The sequence below is a fragment of the Oxyura jamaicensis genome, chromosome 10 (genome assembly GCF_011077185.1).
Source record: "Oxyura jamaicensis isolate SHBP4307 breed ruddy duck chromosome 10, BPBGC_Ojam_1.0, whole genome shotgun sequence".
Classification (NCBI taxonomy): domain Eukaryota; kingdom Metazoa; phylum Chordata; class Aves; order Anseriformes; family Anatidae; genus Oxyura; species Oxyura jamaicensis.
In genome coordinates this window covers 17,653,195-17,671,376 of record NC_048902.1, presented here as the reverse complement: position 1 = coordinate 17,671,376, position 18,182 = coordinate 17,653,195, and the positions used below count along the sequence as shown (strand labels likewise).

Here is an 18,182-nt window from a genome sequence, read left to right as displayed (position 1 = left end):
TACAGCTGAGCTCATATTTAAACTGTTTGATTTCTTAATTGGGGATGGGATTAGGATTATTTCCCTTCACTTCTGTCTTAATTTATTGATTCCGCAGCAGAAAATTATCTACAGTCAGAAACTTATATTTAGTTCATCTCTTGAGACCCTTTTCACTATTTGAATTATGATAGAATTACATTTAAAACATAAATGGCATTTTTGGCTCTAGGCATAGAGCGATGCTGATGCCAATGCTTTTTTTTCATCCTTTACCTTCCAAGAGTGATTGCTCTGTTAGTAATGGTGAAAAGTGATGCAGTGGGGCAGAACATTGTTTTCATTAGTGATGTACAGCATGTGGTTAAGGGCTGCCTGGCCAGGTTGGACACATATCACACCGCAGCCTTTGCCCATAGTTCCATTGCCACCACACATTGTTACGGCACTGAAGTTTCACTTACACTCCAGCTCGGCTTTTTGACGTGAAGTTGCTCAATTAAATTCAGGATATGAGAGTTAGGTTCTGCGTGTACTCCCGGGAACATGCCAAAGACCTCTTCCTTCCTTTGAAAGGTTAAACAAATATGGTTGTCTAATGATAACCACATGCACAGAGCTGTTCAAGCCCCCTGGAAGGCACGGAGAAGTTGGTGTTAGGCGCTGCTGTTTAACGCAGAGCTCCCGCTCCTGTGCGAGGGTAATGGAAAGTACTTCTGGTACGTGTACTCAATTTACAGGAGCAAAAAATGTTATCTTCAGATCCTAGACGCTGTCGTGGGTTTGCTGCCGTAGTGTGGCAGCGACAGGCCACGGGAGAACAGAGAATGATTTATGCTACGTGATTTCTTTGTCTTTTCATGTTGTGACTTCAGAGGGACTGATACGAAAAACGTCACACCCTTTTGAAGTGGTAGATAAGGCATACACTTAAGTGATAACAACCGAGACAGAAGATAAAGTGATTTGTTGGGGACCACAAAAACACACCTGTAGTAAGAATAAATCTTAGTTGCCTCGTTTAATTACAAAAACATTCCCTCCTAAATATTGATTTGATACACAGACTTTTTGCGTCAGTGTATGTATGTTTGTTATGTATTGGAAAGTGTTTTTTGATTATAAAAAAAGAAGAAAATAGTTATTGGACAGCAAAAACCCATGATACTGTCAGAAACACTTAAAATCTGCTGATCTTCTGAAGGTTTTATTTTTATTTTTTATTGTGAAATATATTGGCATGCAAATAAGGCCAATAAATAAATGAAACCAGTACTGCTATTCCAAGCATTACAAATGGCAAAATTGAATAAAAACTAATGAGACTTAGAAGTTAGAACTGCTAAGTTATTTTTATCCATCTTTTACCATTAGACAACCCATTTGAGTATTTTTCATTCTTTTACGTATGAATGCAATGCACATTTGCACAACCACATAGACTAAGATGCACAGTCCAGATACTAATCATGCGGTGACAGATAGCTCTTCTGTAAACACACACCTCTTAATGGATGCGTGTACTGTCATTCCCTGTGTTTGTAGAACATGAAAAAGTAGTTGTAGGATAAATGATTAATTCACTTCAGACATAACACTCTTTTAACGCTTCATCTGCAGTGAGGTTGATGTATTTTGCTTCACAAATCCAGCAGCATCCTAGATGCTCTTACAAATTTCTGAAACACTCTTTTCCACAACTAACACTTTCTTGGAAGTATCGGCACACCTTAACGGATCCTTGCCAACTTGGTGGTGTGTCAGGTCCCAAATCTCTACATCACCAACGTGTTGGCTTAGGGACTCAGCCCTGACAAGCTTCATATGAACGCAGGAATAGAAAATTCTTAACTACTGAAGCGAGTATCTCTTGTTTAATAAATTGTGTATTGGGTTCGTTGTCAAAGGGGCTAAGTATATTGGCGGTATATACTAATTTGAAATCTAAATGAGTATTTAAAGCATTTTAATGAAGAGATTGAGTTGATTGTGCCGAGTTGTAACTGATTTGTTAGATAGTGACAAAATAGTAAAACTAATCCATAGGTACTAAAGTGACTAGTCAAAAAGAGCTCGAGGAATGTGATACTAATTTAAACTGCTGTAGCATCCCGTTCACATTAGCCTACAGTTATCTATATTCTAGTTAAATTATTTCTATTATGATGTAGGGTTTAGCTGCAGAGGATGTAGAAGAATTGTCAAAAAGAATCAGTCGAGGCATTTCATTTACCTTCGGGCATTCCTGAACTCTGCAGTCTCACTTGTGGAATCTCACATCCAAGTGTGTGCACCATGTGTTTTCTGTTGTATCAAGAATACATTCTTTTACCCATGGAAAAGTATTTCCTGCTTACTTCAAGTGATCAAATGACATTCTTGCTGAGTCTGTAATGATGGGGTCTGCCTTGAGTCCAGAAAAATCAATTTCTAGCTCTAGATAGAGTATTGCCTTCTTTTTTTGTGATTCCAGTTGTTATATATCTGCCTGATGCAGGGCGTCAGAATGCCAGGCAGATCTGTCTGGATTCACATGTACTGATCTTTTTGGATCATAAGCGAACTGCTCCTTGTCTGACTTTTACCTCTACAAGAACAACATTTGTCTACTTCATGAAATGCCCGTAAAATCTAGCTCTCTGTTCTGGAGGAAATCAGAGGTGGACTACAAGTTAGGTTAGGCAAAAACTGAGCTTAAGGATCAGGACTGGAATGGGGCCTTGGTTTATCCCGAACTGCAGAGGAGTGTGGTGGTGTAGGCTGAGTGAGATACCTCTTGGTGCTGGAGGTGAGTGTCTCCTAAGGATGACGGAGCACAGGCAGTGCCTGACTGCCTGTATAGCTGCAGCTTTTTCCTTCAGGTACCAGATTCTTAGCACGAATTGATGGCACATCACCAGAGTGAGCAGATGCACTTACACGTAGTAGCTTGAGTACGCGGCCCAGCCTGCTCCATGGAAACAAATGAGAGCAGAAGCAGAATTAACACGTTAGTTTGGGCTTTAAAATCCATTCTGTATGCTTGAGATGGAAACATGGCCATCAGATTTCTATTTCAATTCATTCATTTATCTCTGGATGAGTCTTTTTTTCCAGTGGAGCTACGTACACTTCCTCCTCGTTTCCCTGAACACTGGAGCTCCCTAAAACCCCAGACTTGGACCTGTCTGTTGGAAACCCGTCCTCGCACTGCTGTTGTGTAGGTCCGTGTGATGCCCTCACCCTATTTACCAGGTCTGTGTGATGCCCTGACCCTATTTACCAGCGTTGGCTACGTAAGATGGCAGCCGTCACGGTGGAAGCGCCTGGAAGCCCTCTAAGGCAGTAGGCCTCCCGTTCTACATTTACTCAGCTTCTGGTTCAGGCCCTTCCTCTGTGGCTGCAGCAGGAGGCCCCTTTTTTATGACTCACCCCCGCTGCCCCCCTCCACTCCCCTGCTCCTTCCCCGCCCAGACGTAACCCTTTGTGCTCAGGGCTGTTTCTCACTAGCTGGCAGGCTGCTACAATGGGCTCTTTTGTTGTCGCTACCTACGATCAGATTCGTATGAAATCTAATTCAAATTGGGGTAAAGGGCTGTCCTCGGAAAATTGCAAGTTTGGGATCCCTAGATGCTGGTAGGGGCCTCAGACTGAAGCACTCGCAGGAGAATAGCTGCTTTCCTTTTAAAGCAAAGTTAAATTATTTTGCAATTGATTTTGGAACCTTTGTAATGTCCTGCTAGCCAGCAATAATTACTGCTGTAGTCAAATGCCTAATAATTATAGTTATGGTTAGACTTTGTCTTTTTTTTGTTTGTTTTTATAGACAAAATGCATTTGAAAGGGGCATACATGGAAGAGGAAATATTTCTTCACTTTGTACTGGGGAAAACTTTAGTTAATATAAACTGAAGCTACCTCAGTGATCTTTCTCCTGCTGCTGGCAGCTGAAAAGTCCTAGTGGTTGTGCACGTGTGTGCAGGTTTTGGGGGGATGTTCACAAAACCCAGCCTTAGGACAACTGACTTCTTGAGGGCACTCCAGGGCACCAAAAGTTAGACACCTGCTCCATATTGTCCCGAAGGATCCCCCCTTATATACAGAAGTTGGGACGGATTTGTTTATTTCATGATCCTTTATTGGAACACGTGCTCCTAACATACTTAGGCATTTTCAGAATATTACACAGGAAAGACAAGTTAAATGGAAGTCTAAAAGCAATTTTTAGAGAAAAAATAGTTCTGTGGAAAGTTGCATTACGGCAGTATAGATCAGAAGTTTTCTCTAATGCCTCATTATTTAATTTGTGACAGTATTGCATTCTTCAAAGGGATCTCCATTACCTTGGAATACAGGTATGTTAGGTACCAGACAGTTAGTGTAAATTTGAAGGCTCTGGTTGTTTTGTTCAGTGTAGAGACAGCTTTAAAGTGCTTATTAAGTTGCTTTGGCCTAGCAGTGGCAGGATATAGCCTCGTAAACAGCATCTCCTGAATGGTATTTATCAGCATGATCACTATTTTTCTTAATGCTAAAATTAAGTCTTACATGTTGCTCTTTTGTTAAAAAAAAATCCCAGGAAGTTTACTTCAGTAAATTACTGAAGTTTTAAATAATACTCTTTAATTTCTTCCTTATTTCTTCCTTCCCTTATATGGCTTCTTTGCTTGGTGGTGTTACACAGCACGGTGGGGAAGGTCGCTGCAGAAAAAAAACAACCGCTAGTGCTAAATACTGGCTGGGATTTTATGAAGTGACTCAACTTGCCGGTGTTGCAATGCTTCTTTCTCCCATCTTGTGACAGCAGAGTAGCTTCTGTTCAGCAGTCTGACTGCAGAGCTTTGCTATTGAGCCTTATCAGGATGTATGCTGATTGCCTGCAAAGGGCAGGGAAATGGTGTTTAAAGTATTTTTAGCTGTGCTGGTTTGTGGTGAATTACTGGTTGTAGTTTCTTACCTTTTGGTAAGGAATCAGTTACCAAGCAGTGCCGGGGGAGGACAGTAGGGCAGTGGATGAAGTCTGACCTGGTATTGCACATCCCATGCTCCTGTTTTTACATGGAAATGTGTACTTTTCACTATTGTACCTTTGTGATCCATAGTTTCTGAATCTTGATGTAAACAGCTCCTACAGTGGCCCTCAGAAGACTGTTCATTGTCTCAGCCATTTACTTTGCACTTCCTATCAGATTAGTTATTTCACATTAAACTTGGGTCACAGGAACTGCCATGTGAAAGCAAACCATGATTAAAAATGGAGGTTTCAGACCTAAGACTCAAACTATAGTTGTGTGGTAGAAGATTTTGTCCTCAGTTTGGACCTTACAAGAGTTGCAGGCATGGCTTGTTGATTGAAAGGATCTTAAATTGAAAGTATTTCCTTCCTGTAGCAGAAGACTGGCAGAATACTATTTTGACTGCTAACCCATTGCTACTAATGTTCTTCAGCTGGTGATGAACGACCAATCAGTCTGATTTCTTGTATCAGAAAGAGGATGCTTGGCTTCTCAGAAGCACTGCTTAGGAATTTGCATTTACGTAGCAGGCATCAGATGTATGTAATTTTTGTTTGCATGCAATTAACAAGTACCTTGCATGAATATCCTACAGCATTAAGACACGTGGATTGAAAGTTATGTTGCATAAAAGACTGTGGTCGTTATTTTGAGAGCCCTTCTGTGGGTAAATATTTTGGTATTTTCTGACATTACTTAATTGTTGTAAAAGTGACCGATAGAAATTATTAAAAAAAAAAAAAAAGAGGAGATAACTAACAATATACTACAGATCATGGACTGACACATAAAGGGGCAGCCATCCAAGAAACTGTGGAAGCTTTGGAATTCTGTTCCCGTTGTATCTGTGGACAGTACTAAAATTCAGGCTGTTTTGAAGTATTTTCTTCTTACAGCTTTAAAGCGATTTACTTACACCTAGAGAAATTTAAAAATCTGCTTGTTGAATTCAGAGGAGGCAAATGTGACTTGATGCTGTCATCGCTGTACTTTGTAAAATTGCATGTCAAGAGGTAGATAGCAAATAGATAGGATTTTACCAGATTTCTTGTTACAGACCACGATTACAAAAGGCTCCAATAGGAATGATGAGGTCCCATTTACAAAAATCAACTGCTGGGAAAACTCTGGTTTTAAAATTCATATTTATTAGCTCGCTTTAAAAGTAAAAAATAACACATGCTTTATTTTAACTGCAGGTTGCCTTTACTTGGTAGATACAGTAGTGGGAGATCCAGAGGCTCTGCAAGCAGATGCTGAGACATATTATGAAAAACTCTTGAAGCAGTCATCATCCATTTGTGATGTTTTCTCTATCCCTGGAAGAGAAAAGGTAATAGCCTGATGTTTTTTATTCTACAAGTAGGTTACTTGCAAACTAGTTTGTTGGCTGTGTTCATAATGTGTTTGTGAATAGGGGTAAACTGGCATGGCCAGATTACAAATCTCTTAAAATCAGCAAATTCAGCATTATTTCAAACAGTTTGTGTGCTGCGAATTAGAGATAAGCTTAAACTACAAGTCCTAAAACCCTCCAAGTGTGGGTGAGGGTTTCAAGTACTTAGCTGACCTTTGCACCTTGACCTGCCTCCTTACAGGGCTGAATCAAAAATGAATTTAGTAGAGGTTCATATCATGGCTCTGCTCTGTATTCTGCCTCTACTGTGCAGTTTACACAGGTATTGTTGTATAGTCTGTTTTCTATTTCCATCCGTTCTAATAATTGTATTGATAAGGTTGAATATGGGTTCTCCCAGTTCAGATCAGCTGTAACTGACAGATGGTGTAAATGCAGTAGGTGCCAGTGCTTTAGATTCCATTCCTGAGGCACCTGAAGAATGGACTGACGATAAGAGAATTGGCCTGTTAAAAATTCTGACTTCAGTTAATGTGTGAAACCATCCACTCTGGGCATTTTCTAGATGATAAAAGGTGTACTGGACTACCTGGTTTTGTACCATCAAAACAGTAAGTGTTAGTTGAAAGAAATGGTTGGCATATGGTGCCTTTTCCACATTTTAGGAAAATAATATGTAGTAGATTCCAGAAAAATGCTATTTCAGGTGGGCAGCTTCATCTTTGAGCAGGGAATGTAACTAGCTTTAAATATTCTTTTAATGCCCTCTAGTGGACCATGTAGGGTTAAATACAAACAAACCCCAAAATGCGAAGTGAACCCAGTTGAGGGCTTCTCTGTCCTTAGCTCAGCCTTTCATGCCTGGTTATACTTTTAGAAGTTTATTTGCTCTTCCATTAGAAAGGAGGGTAAGATAAAATCCCAGGCAGTGCTGTATGTATTCCTGCACTAATTAGACACAGTGAGATCAGTTAAAGGAGGACTTCTGGCTTTTGATTCAGAACTGTCTTGATTCTGTGGCTTGTCATCAGACCTTAAATATGTCACATGACTGATTTGAGTATCATAGCAACACATTTCTCTTTGCATTCATTTAATTCAGGTCTAATCTAATCTGCCGTCAGACAGCTAGTCAAGGGCATAAATAATGGGAATGTTCATGCTGTATTGTTTTCCCCTTATACTCTATAATAAATATTTCAATGAATGTTGATATTTTGTAATTAAAAATAAATTAAATGTAGTACAGTTGAGCCCCCATTCCCAGAGAACATCAGAGCTAACAATCTCTGCTATGTACCTACAACCTGAAGGATGCGGATTTCAGTGGTTGAATAATTGGCTGTAGTTACCAGCTTTTTTTTTTTCCCCTCTCTGTGCATCTGAATTAAAGCAGGTTTCAAGTGGCAGGACAAGCAACCATGCATAATTAGTGTCTGTCAGCCCACTTGCTCAGGTCATAGAACTTCTTTTTGGTATGTCATGGTCTTTGGTCAAGCATTCAGTGCAAAAATAACAAGGATTATTGCAAGTCAGGAAGGAAGCACATTGGCAGAGTTCAAAAAGAGAAAGCTATGCTTGGCTCATCCTGATGTTATTAGCACCCGTGAAAGTGCACATTACCTTACAAAACAAAATAACAATCATAGCAGTACTGGAAATAGTACTGGCCTTTTCATTATATTAATGTTCCCACTTGCCATAATGATACCCATGCTGTTGTTATATTTGTAGCATGCAAAGAAAGGCTGAATCCCCTGAACATGCTGAGATTTCAGAGAGATTGTGAATACAGATTTCAGGCAGGTCTCAGTTCCAGGAGTCCAGTGTTTGCACAGATGATCCCAGGATTCTGCCACTGACAAAGCAGTGAACGCTGGTTTCAGCTTAGCGTTGTTATCTGGAGTAATCATATTCATACTACTTCTTCCATGCACCAAGAAGTATTAAATGGATCACATGACTGATTTGAGTTTCATAGCAAACTGACAAATGGGTGCAATTAGAGAGAGAGGCACACCCACACATACACAATGGACCAGATTTTTGAAAGTACAGTACATACTGTGCTAAATTATGCACGTTCTTTGCCTGTACCTAAACTTCCATGGGAGCATTTGCAATATTCATATGGAAATCGTCATCTCTATGCATATAGAGCTGTTTGAGCATAGTAATTTGGTGTTTATGTGTCACATCATTTAGAAGTTTAGTCTAAGAATGAAAGGTTGAGAGCTGCATTTTGATTTGAGCTTTCCCCGCAACATAACCACCTTGTGCCAATTATCTCCCCTCCCTGTGCCTCACAGATAAACTGCCCAGGCACTGCCCTAGTGCTTTGATACTCCCTATACCCTGAGGCTTAAGTCATTGTTTGCAAAACACCACAAGTGCTCAGCTGGACAATGCTGTGAGAAGTGCAAGTTATATTTGTTTTCATTTGATACAAATGTGTCTGGTCTTTCATAACACCATTTGTCTGCATGTAACAGAGTTCAAAGCCAACGTTAGGTACTAACTGTAGTGAGTCAGTATGAAGGTCTTCACTAACTTTACCTGATTTCTTTTAAATTGCTTACACGATAATATTACGTGTGTATAACTTAGTGGCTTAGTTCAGGATTGAGAGGATGTTGTGCTAAGCATATACCATGCATGTTAGTAAAACATACCATAAATGCATCTAATGCTTGAAGTACTTCTTGCCAGCTTTGCAGTACAAACAGCTACAGGGCTTGTTTATTTTTTAGGTTAAACTTGAAGATTCCTGTGTGTGTTTTGTCCCTCTCTACCGAAATAATCCTACTTGCAAAATGTTGCTGTTAACTGATCCACAGGATAAAGAGACAGGTTAGAATTGGTCAAAATATTTTGATATTTGAGTAGTTGTACTTTCTTTTAATTTTAAATTGGTCTGCTGGTTTATATCCTTAAACATTTTGGGTTTTGTTTTGAATATGAAGCAGATTCAGTTTACCTGTCAGTGATTTGTTTCGGTGGGCTAATAATTAAAAGGGAGGATTGACAGTCAGAGCTTTTGGATTCTAAGCATAGCTCTGCTAGTAGCTGAGAAATGACCTTGGGTAAATCTGTTATTCTCTCTGAATTTGTTTTTTTTTTCTAGTTCAGGATGATGTGAAATTTAATGTGTTATAGTTTGGATAAAATTCTGAAATGCTTAAATGAACAAATATATATCACAGAATCTCAGAATGGTTTGACTTGGAAGGGACCTTAAAGATCATCTGGTTCCAAGCCCCCTGCCATGGCAGGGACACCTCCCACTGAGGTTGCTCAGGCCCCATCCAGCCTGGTCTTGAGCACTTCAGGGATGAGGCATCAACAGCTTCTCTGGGCAACCTGTGCCAGTGCCTCACCACTCTAATTGTGAATAATTTCTTCTAATGTGTAATCTAAATCTATCCTCTTTTAGTTTAAAGCCATTACCCCTTATCCTATCATTATGCTCCCTGATAAAGTGTCTCCCCATCTTTCTTGTAGGCCCCCTTTAAGTACTGGAATGCTGAAATTATATCAGGTCTTGCTGATTCTTATTCATATTGTTTTTCTTTTGTGATATCTTCTTCATTTCTAGGTTTAATTACCTTCTATTTTTGGTACTGATGTGCGTGGAGTAAATTTGGAGTGAAACCATTCTGAGCAATTGAGTTAAATCCATTTTATTTGGCAGTTTTCCCAATATTTCCTTTAAACTCTACCAGCTTGGTGTTGCTTACTAGTAGTAGTGCTGGTGTTTTCCTGTTGCAGCCATGTGATAGGGATACACTACAACCGAGTTACAGGTGGCAGAAGTCACCATGTGCTTCCTGGAGCTTCTGTTTCATGAATCACTGCTTAGAGTATCAACATGTTCTTAAGAACTGAACAATCGTATCTAACCTTTCTCTTACCACTGTCAAGGTTTCAGTGTCTTCAGACACAGGCTGCTTTCTTCCTACTTACTCTCTTAGACAAGCATCTTTGACTATAGGATTTGAAAAACTACAAATGCAGAAAAATTGAGCCCTTGATACTCATCATGAACTGGAAAGTTGACTCCAAGTTGCGTAGTACCAAAAGCACAGGTTGTGACCAACCTCGGTTACAGAGTTTTGGAGCTATTGTGAAGTGACAGGCTATGCAGTTTTTGGAACAACTACAACAAAGTCGTGAACCTGTGTGTTGACTTTGTGTCACTTAGATAAGGGAATCCACATGAAGCCCTGATTCTGAAATCTCTTAACTTTTCATTTTGCTCCCAAATGTGGCAGCAAACTAATGACATCTGTCATTAAAAACATATATGTATTTCTGAAATGATAACTTACAACTTATGCCTGAAAGACTTTGGCAGCCAGTATTTTTAATAGTACAACAAAGGCAAGGCAAACAAGTTCAGCATTCTGTGTTCGGTTTTAAAGGATGTCAGGTAATGATCACTCCTAGAGCAGGCACTATTAGTGTAACTTAAGTATTCATTGCTCAGTCCAAACAAAGTAATCGGGGCACTTCATAAGAACAAAAATCAGATTAAAATCTTCTGTGTTTAGAGGTGAAGTCTTTAAAGTTCTCCTGCTCCTTTTACATACGCTTTCAACTGGAGCCTCATTGATGGGCTGTGATTCGCATAGTTGAAGGTGGGAGACCTTTCGAAACGAGTGGTCAAAAGACTTTATGGTTCTTCTAAAAGTACTGAGATTGAAGTACTTTCCTGACATGAATTTATCTATTCCATTAACGTTTTTCTGAGGAAGGATAGGCACTGGTGTGATAAAGGAGAGAAGCGTCTACACCAGAGGCCAAATTTGCACTGAGTGCAGTTGTGGATACTTACTGACTCGTGTTCAGAGGAATGACGTTGAAAACAGCATTAAGATAGTTTAGGCTGCACAAGAGGAGTGGGTTTATATAACAACTACAACATGCAATTCAAGAATTATTAAATAAAAGCAAGTGAAAGCGATGCACTGAGCACAATTTTTCAGCTGAGTAACAGTAATGGGAACAACATGTATTAATGAGGTACTTGTCCACGGAGAAGTAAGGATTTCCCACAAGGAACAAGTCAAACAAGTCCACGCTGGAGACTAAATTATATGATAGTTATCTACATTAAAAGCTTAAACCTAGCAGAATAAACACTTTATTGTGTTATAAACAACGGATTAACTGATTACTGTGTCCACCTTGCAAAACTTAAGCTTGTGTCACACACAGTCCCAGAAACAGTCCCAGAGAACAGTAAGTCTAGATATTTAAGGCCTATACCATCTGGCTTCAACTATTTCCTTTTAAAAGTATGATTTAGAGGGTATTACTGGAAGTTCTTTGTTTCTGGATTTTATATGCTATAAACATGTGGCCAGCCTTCCTACACATAGCAAATTGGACTGACTTGACTTTTTTCTTTAGGTGAATGTTAATACATTTTCATTAGTTCTCTGAAGTTTGTTGGAGTGTGTGTGTGCATACCTACACATGTGGGTATATCTATTTTAAGGCATTTTGTCCAAATATTTTTCCCACGGTTCGGCAGATTAAGTATTGATTTAAAGCAGCAGATTCTGTTAACATGGCAAGTCCATCTGGATTTGCTTACCTCTAGAAGAACCTTTTGTGCTGTCCAGCGAACAGATCAAATTGTTTCAAATCCAATTTCTTCAGAAAAAAAAAGTGATATTTATGAATTCAGTCACCATTAGTTAAGACACGGGCAGTGAGTTAAAATGCTAAGCAGGTTGCAAGGTTCTTTTTCCTCCCTTGAACTTAACAATTTTCTTGTGAACTGTGGTTTCATCCAGGTGGGGGTGAGAAATTATTTCAGCTTTACTCCAACATCCCCAGCTTTGCTCTTGGCACCTCCCTGTGATGAATTCACCCCCTGTGATGAACTCTGTACCAAGCCTTTGCAGTTGTTGGGGTTAATCACATGCCTGAACAGTACCCTAACAAGAGAGCTGTATATCCTATGTGTCTTATGTTCATATGAGATGGGATTTCCTCTTTCAGCTTCCTTTGTGCTTAAAACTATAATGGATGAGAACTACATAGACAAAAATTATGTATATGCTTATGAAATAACATCCGCTATATTATATGTATTTCACACAGTTATTCCCACGAGTCCCAAAGATTAGATTATTTTCTATCTAATAATTTGTTTGAAATTCTAAAAATTTAGACTGGAAAACACAGAATTTAACAGCCTAGCTATAAGTTTGCTGGTGGAGGGCTGTACAGTTTGATGACATTTAATTCTTGGACACAGGTTAAAGAGGGGTTGATTTGAACACTGAGATTTATATCTGATCATCTGGATCAGATAGGTTATCCAGAAGTGATGCGTAACATATCTGGAATGACCTGCATATTTCAAAGAGAAAATGAGTGTGGCAGCTTTTCTATAGGACTTGGTCTTGCTTGGGAGCATTTTTAATTTATTTGTGATGGGTTGAGTGTTCTGTTCTGTTAGTATATCTGCACAGATATTTTTATGAGAATGTAAATTGTGTTGTAAGGGCTTACAGAGCATAGCATGGGTGATTAACATCTTTATAACACTAAATAAACATAGCCTATTGTGGCACTTCCTGTATGCTGTGTATAATAATTTACAATAACTGCTAGATGCCACGGAACATTTATCACAAGACATTTGCAACAAATCATTGAGTAAAACTTGAATTGTAGAAGAAAATGTAATTGGTTGCAGGAAAGATATTTATCTTAGATACTTGAATAGCTGCCATTACTGCAGCATCTGCATGCCTCCCAAGCTTTCATGTATTTATTTCGATAAGACTCAGAGAGAGAAAAATGCTCTTACTCTATTTTAAAGATAGGGAACTTGGAGAGACAGCTTTCAGGGTATCTCAGCATTGCAGAATGGAATTCAATGTAGTATCTCTGAGCATGCTGTGTTATTGGAGCTGACCTGGGCTTGGGTGCATGGGAATCCTTGTTAGGGTAATTCACCAATCTCCTTCCAAGGTGGAAATCTGGCACCAGCAACCTCTGTAATCTGAAGTGTGCCATCAGTCTGAATTACTTCCAAAATTAAGGGTAAGAAATCTTCAGCAGAGCTTTTAGAATCAGTATTTATTAAATAAACTCAAATTCCATCTTTTACGTAGACCCTTGCCTTTAATTTGGATTGTCCCTGAGGGATGGGTTTCAGTGACTTGGATGAAGGCTGAGGGAAAAATATATCAAACTGGATGATGCTTTATTTTTTTCTGCTTTACTTTGTAGAGTCTTGATGTGCACATTTCACTCAAATAATTGCCACCGGTGTGGGAATATTTGGCCAGCAGAGCCTAGAAAGTAAAAATATAATCCAGACCTGGATTGGGAAAGAGTCCATGTTTGCCTAGCAAAAGGAGACATTTCATAATCCCAACTGCATTATACTAGTGCCTTGTTCAGTTCGGTGTTGTTCAGTTATTCTTTCCAAATACCCCCAGTGGTAAGGAACCATATACTTCACAGGCTCTCAGCTTCTTGCAACACCCTGAGTGTGTTTGATTGCAAGTGATCAAAGCCCTGAGGTTTTAGCAGGCTGGTGCTTACAGGGCAAGCCACGCAACTGAGCATGTCTGTACTCCATTAATTGTGAACTGAAACGTATTGGGCTTAGCCATTTTACCTAGTCTTGCAAATGCAAGATGATTTTAATCATGTACATCCTGATTCACAGTGTGCAGGTGATGTGTGTAGCTCACTGATTGGCGGTAACTCAATCTCATGATCAGGTGAATGTAACCCAATGCCTTGGAAAGGATGCTAAGGCTGGGAAAGGGAAGTGAAGGAACGTCTGCTTGCTGCAGAACTTGCATTTGAAGTAGTGTTCCTCTAAGTTGACTATAAAATGAAAATGAGAATATGAGGAAGCAAAGATGGATTTAACTGAGGACCAGATGTTGACTTGAGAAACGATAACAAAAAGCAAAGTACATATGTTTGTGAGAAATCTGGAGAAATGTTTTTCCTTTAAGAAAGGCATCCATATAGATTAAGGTTGTTCAAGTAATGCGGTGTGACAGTTGCTATGTCAACTAGTGTTCCCCCTCCACACATTTAAATTATTGAATAGCACATTAAATGCTCTATAAAAGTAGCTCCATAGAACATGGTAATACATCTCCCTATTTTCATCAAAGCCTTTTCAATCTTTTCTGACCTTTACCATGTGTGTTGTATGTGTCTGGACCGTGTGCCCAACCTCTGTGCAGCTCCCATTAAAGTCAGCGTTTGGCCCATTCTGACTCCTTTGTCCGACTCAGCTGCCTTTGTAGCTCCGTGTAGCAGGGATGTGTAATGGAGCAGTGGCTGCCTGCATTTGGAAGCAGAGTGAAGGGGCTGAGGGAACAGATTGAATCCATCACAGAAGGAATATGAAACTGCCATGCAAGTAAGCACATAATATTTAATGAATTGGATCTGGTGCTGTAAACAGGCATCTGCCCTTGCGTGCAATGCTTTCTTCATTGTTAACCCAGGATACAAAGTGTAATGCTTTTTGGCACAAGCTTTAATAATTTACTTAAAATACAAGCTAGCTAAGCAGAATCTCCAGCCTGAAAGCCAGTGGGAGCTGGTAAAGGCTGAAGCAAAAAGGGAAACCAACCTGTGCACATCAGAGACATTTGTATAACCTGAGGCTAGAACAGGTAATTGATGAATCCTATTAAAGCCATTTCACTTCATTATGTGTAAATTTGTTTCTGGCTGGCATATGGTTTTTAACTTTCTCATGTTTGTCCTTATTTGGATAGCTTTGAGAACCAGCAGTGATTGCTCTCTCTTAGGACTTGCAAGGTGTGAACTCCATGCTGTTCTGTGCAGCATAATTCCTATGTTGTATTTTTTTTGGCTAAAAAATGGGATGTGAGCTCCCCTATTTGAAGACAATAAAGATACTGGTGTTCTTGAACACCCCTGGAAATGTGACTGTGTAGTTTCTGTAGGTGGATGTCACTGATGTACAGATAGTATTTCTTTCTGCTGAAATACGTGTTGCTTGATGTGTTGGTGGTCAGAAATTATTGAATTTCTGTCTTTATTCTAAAAACTAATCTAATCCCTATATGCTTTGAAATGACCCTGTTGTAATTTTTTTTCTTTCTGAACAGGGCTTGGGAACAATTTCCATGTCACTGTTGCTGTTTCAGGCTTTCTCTTGTAAACCTAATTGTAGGTAATGAATTCTATAGACAAACACGAAGGATAGGGTTTATGTACTTGATTCTGCATATGTGAAAAATCAGGAAGAGCAGAATGAAGTAGACTGCAAATTCTACATAGAGCTTACACATGGACCTGTAGAGGTTGGCCATACATGTTTGCTCCAGGTGTGCATTTGAACTTTTGTGATTACCTGTCCATCCAGAGATTTAGGAGTCTGTACTCTAAAGATAAAGATATGTGGAAATTCAGCCACATGGGTAGCTCCAAAGGTGTTTGATAGAGTGGATATGAAAACTTCTGGGCTTTACTTGTATGGCTGCCAATATGGCCATGAATGTGTGTGGGTAGGGGAAAAAATCTGCAAAAAAAAAAAAATAAAGAACGTAACCTTTAGCCAGGTAGCTTTCTTTCACCCAAATACCCACTCAATATGCTAAAGAACAGATACTATAGACAGTACTTTATTCGTATGGCATAGAGGTTGTTATTCCCAAAGTCACATGAATTCCTAAGAAATACCTTTACTTGTTGCATGCAGTACTGAAAATTGGATATCAAGGGACACGGGGATGAAAATGAGATATTGTCATTGTTACGTTGTCTCACAGACTGGAGTCAGCTGGAGGGAGAAGTAGATCTGGGACTGCTTGTAGAGAGGTTCAGAACCAAACTTGTATTTGTTTGCAGTTAATGTGTTCCCTTCTTTCTTTTTGTAGTTTTGGCACTTTATTTGAACCAGTGTTGGTGGCCTCTTGAAGATGTTGTAAAGACGGCTGATCCTTCTAGAGATGGCTTAATTTCGGTAAGGATGCTATGTTAAACATTTGACTTTGCCCTGGAACTTCCCAGTTAGAATAATCGTCAGTAATTGTCTCTGGTCTCCTCTAGCTCATGCTGTATAACCTGTGGGATCCAGGGTATGTGGCTCACCAAGTACTTCAAATGTCTCCCAGTACAGAGTGACATACACATTAACCCTCTCTAAACAATTTTCTGCATTCAGTTTTATGATTCATCTGCGGTATTATTCATGTTTGGTTTTAGTTTACCCTCACTGACAATTAAAGCAATAGTGAAATAAAATGGATTATTGCATTAGTAATAACTCTTCACATTAGAGTTGGTCAACTGACTGTCTGATGGGAGGTATTAGTGCCCTTTGGAACAGTCTTAAAAAACTATTTGTGAAACTGTCTTGCCTTGGATAATGCTTATATTGAATTCATTTTATAAAGCTAGTTATTTAATAGTTTTATGTATATAATTCTTCCAAACAAATGATCTTTGTGTGATACAACTATTCTTTTAATAATTTGAGAGATCTGAATATCCCGTATTCTGTTTTCAACTAAGAAGTCATTGCCTGCTGGATGTGAGCCTTGTGTTGCCATGAGTCTGTTAAGTCAGTTCTATTTTGTACACAACTCTCTATGTCCAGTTTTGGTCCTTAATGATTCTGTTCCTTTGTCATCTTCCTCTAACAATCTGCCATACATAGAGTTTAATTATTCACTGAATCAACTAGCTTTTTTGTGGGTAACTGAACTGGATGGATTTTGTGATACAAAGACAGAACTTGGGTCAAAATCACAACCGTTCAGGTTTTCAAGCATCTGCTGTATCAAGAGAGTGAAAAAATACCTGAAAACAGGAAAAAAAAAACACCTCTGAAAATAGAAAACTTGCCCCTTTACGCTCATTGTTAAATTGCCCTTGTTTATGGAAGCTCTCATTTTCTTTTTAAACGTTCCTGTAAGTGTTGTTGGCACCACTTTTTGCCTTGATGACCAATATGCTGTCCTTTGTATTCCTCCATCTGCCTGTCTCGTTGGTTGTCTAATAAGAATCATGTCATAAAAGCTAATTGTTTCTGTTATTATGCCTAGATTATAAGGAACAGGCTGTGTGTTTATGCTGTTTTGTATAGTGTCTAGCTCAGTAAGGTCACGGCCCGCTGAAGTTCTTTGATGCTGTGGCAAGACATATAATGGTGAAGAGGTGATCAGGATAGCACAGTGAATCCTGTCTGTATTTCTCCTTTGGGCAGGAATAAATTTCCTTCATCTTGTGTCCAAATCCGGGACTAGTTCATTGTGACTACAAGCAAGAGACTTCTTTTCCTAGTGCTTTATAATTCCTATGTGTGACAACAGAGGAGATATGTCAAACTTTATAAATTGTTTGTAAATTATTCTATGCCCTCTCGATGGAGGGGGGAACGCTGGGAAAATTACACTTATTCTATCTGAACCAATTCATGAGGTATTCTCCACAAATTAAGTGTACAGTTTTCCTGACCTTTCTTCCCAGTTTTTAATTTTGAAGATCTTCATGAAAGGCAAAATACTGTTCTCTTCTTCATTTTTCTTTGGTCTGTTTTTGTTTGTTCTCTCAGGTCCAGACGTTTGGAGAAAGGATTGTCCTCTTTGTTCTGAACTACATTATTTTTGGAATGCTGGAAGGGAGTTCAGCTAATGATGCATTCTTTCTACCTCACTCTGCCACTGAGTGTGCCAAGATACTCTGGAGAAATGGCGAGGCCGTTGCCTTTTACTCGGTCAAGATGAAAGGTAAGGTCATTCTAGAGACACGTTCCCATTGGCTCCTGAAAGCTAGGAATGTAATACTTCTGTTTATCTTTTAGTATAAGTAATCCTGGCTCTCAT

The 18,182-nt window shown here is 39.2% G+C and overlaps 1 protein-coding gene and 1 long non-coding RNA gene across 7 annotated transcripts in view; one reads left to right on the top strand and one right to left on the bottom strand.

Annotated features, from left to right (window-relative positions):
- Positions 1–18,182, top strand: part of FAM169B (family with sequence similarity 169 member B) — a 38,778-nt gene that overhangs the window by 6,061 nt on the left and 14,535 nt on the right. For 4 of the 6 annotated variants that reach the window (XM_035336181.1, XM_035336182.1, XM_035336184.1 and 1 more), the window contains 4 exons: positions 6,173–6,306; positions 9,081–9,180; positions 16,233–16,318; positions 17,912–18,086. In XM_035336181.1, the coding sequence (XP_035192072.1) occupies positions 6,173–6,306; positions 9,081–9,180; positions 16,233–16,318; positions 17,912–18,086 (495 nt within the window). Of the gene's footprint in view, positions 1–5,802; positions 5,987–6,172; positions 6,307–9,080; positions 9,181–16,232; positions 16,319–17,911; positions 18,087–18,182 lie in introns of those variants that run through there. The other 2 variants (XM_035336185.1, XM_035336186.1) reach the window with 2 other exon arrangements.
- Positions 4,544–5,343, bottom strand: LOC118172347. Its single transcript, XR_004753654.1, has 2 exons — positions 4,984–5,343; positions 4,544–4,835 (listed from the first exon to the last, which is right to left on the bottom strand). It is a non-coding gene; the product is annotated as an uncharacterized LOC118172347 (long non-coding RNA).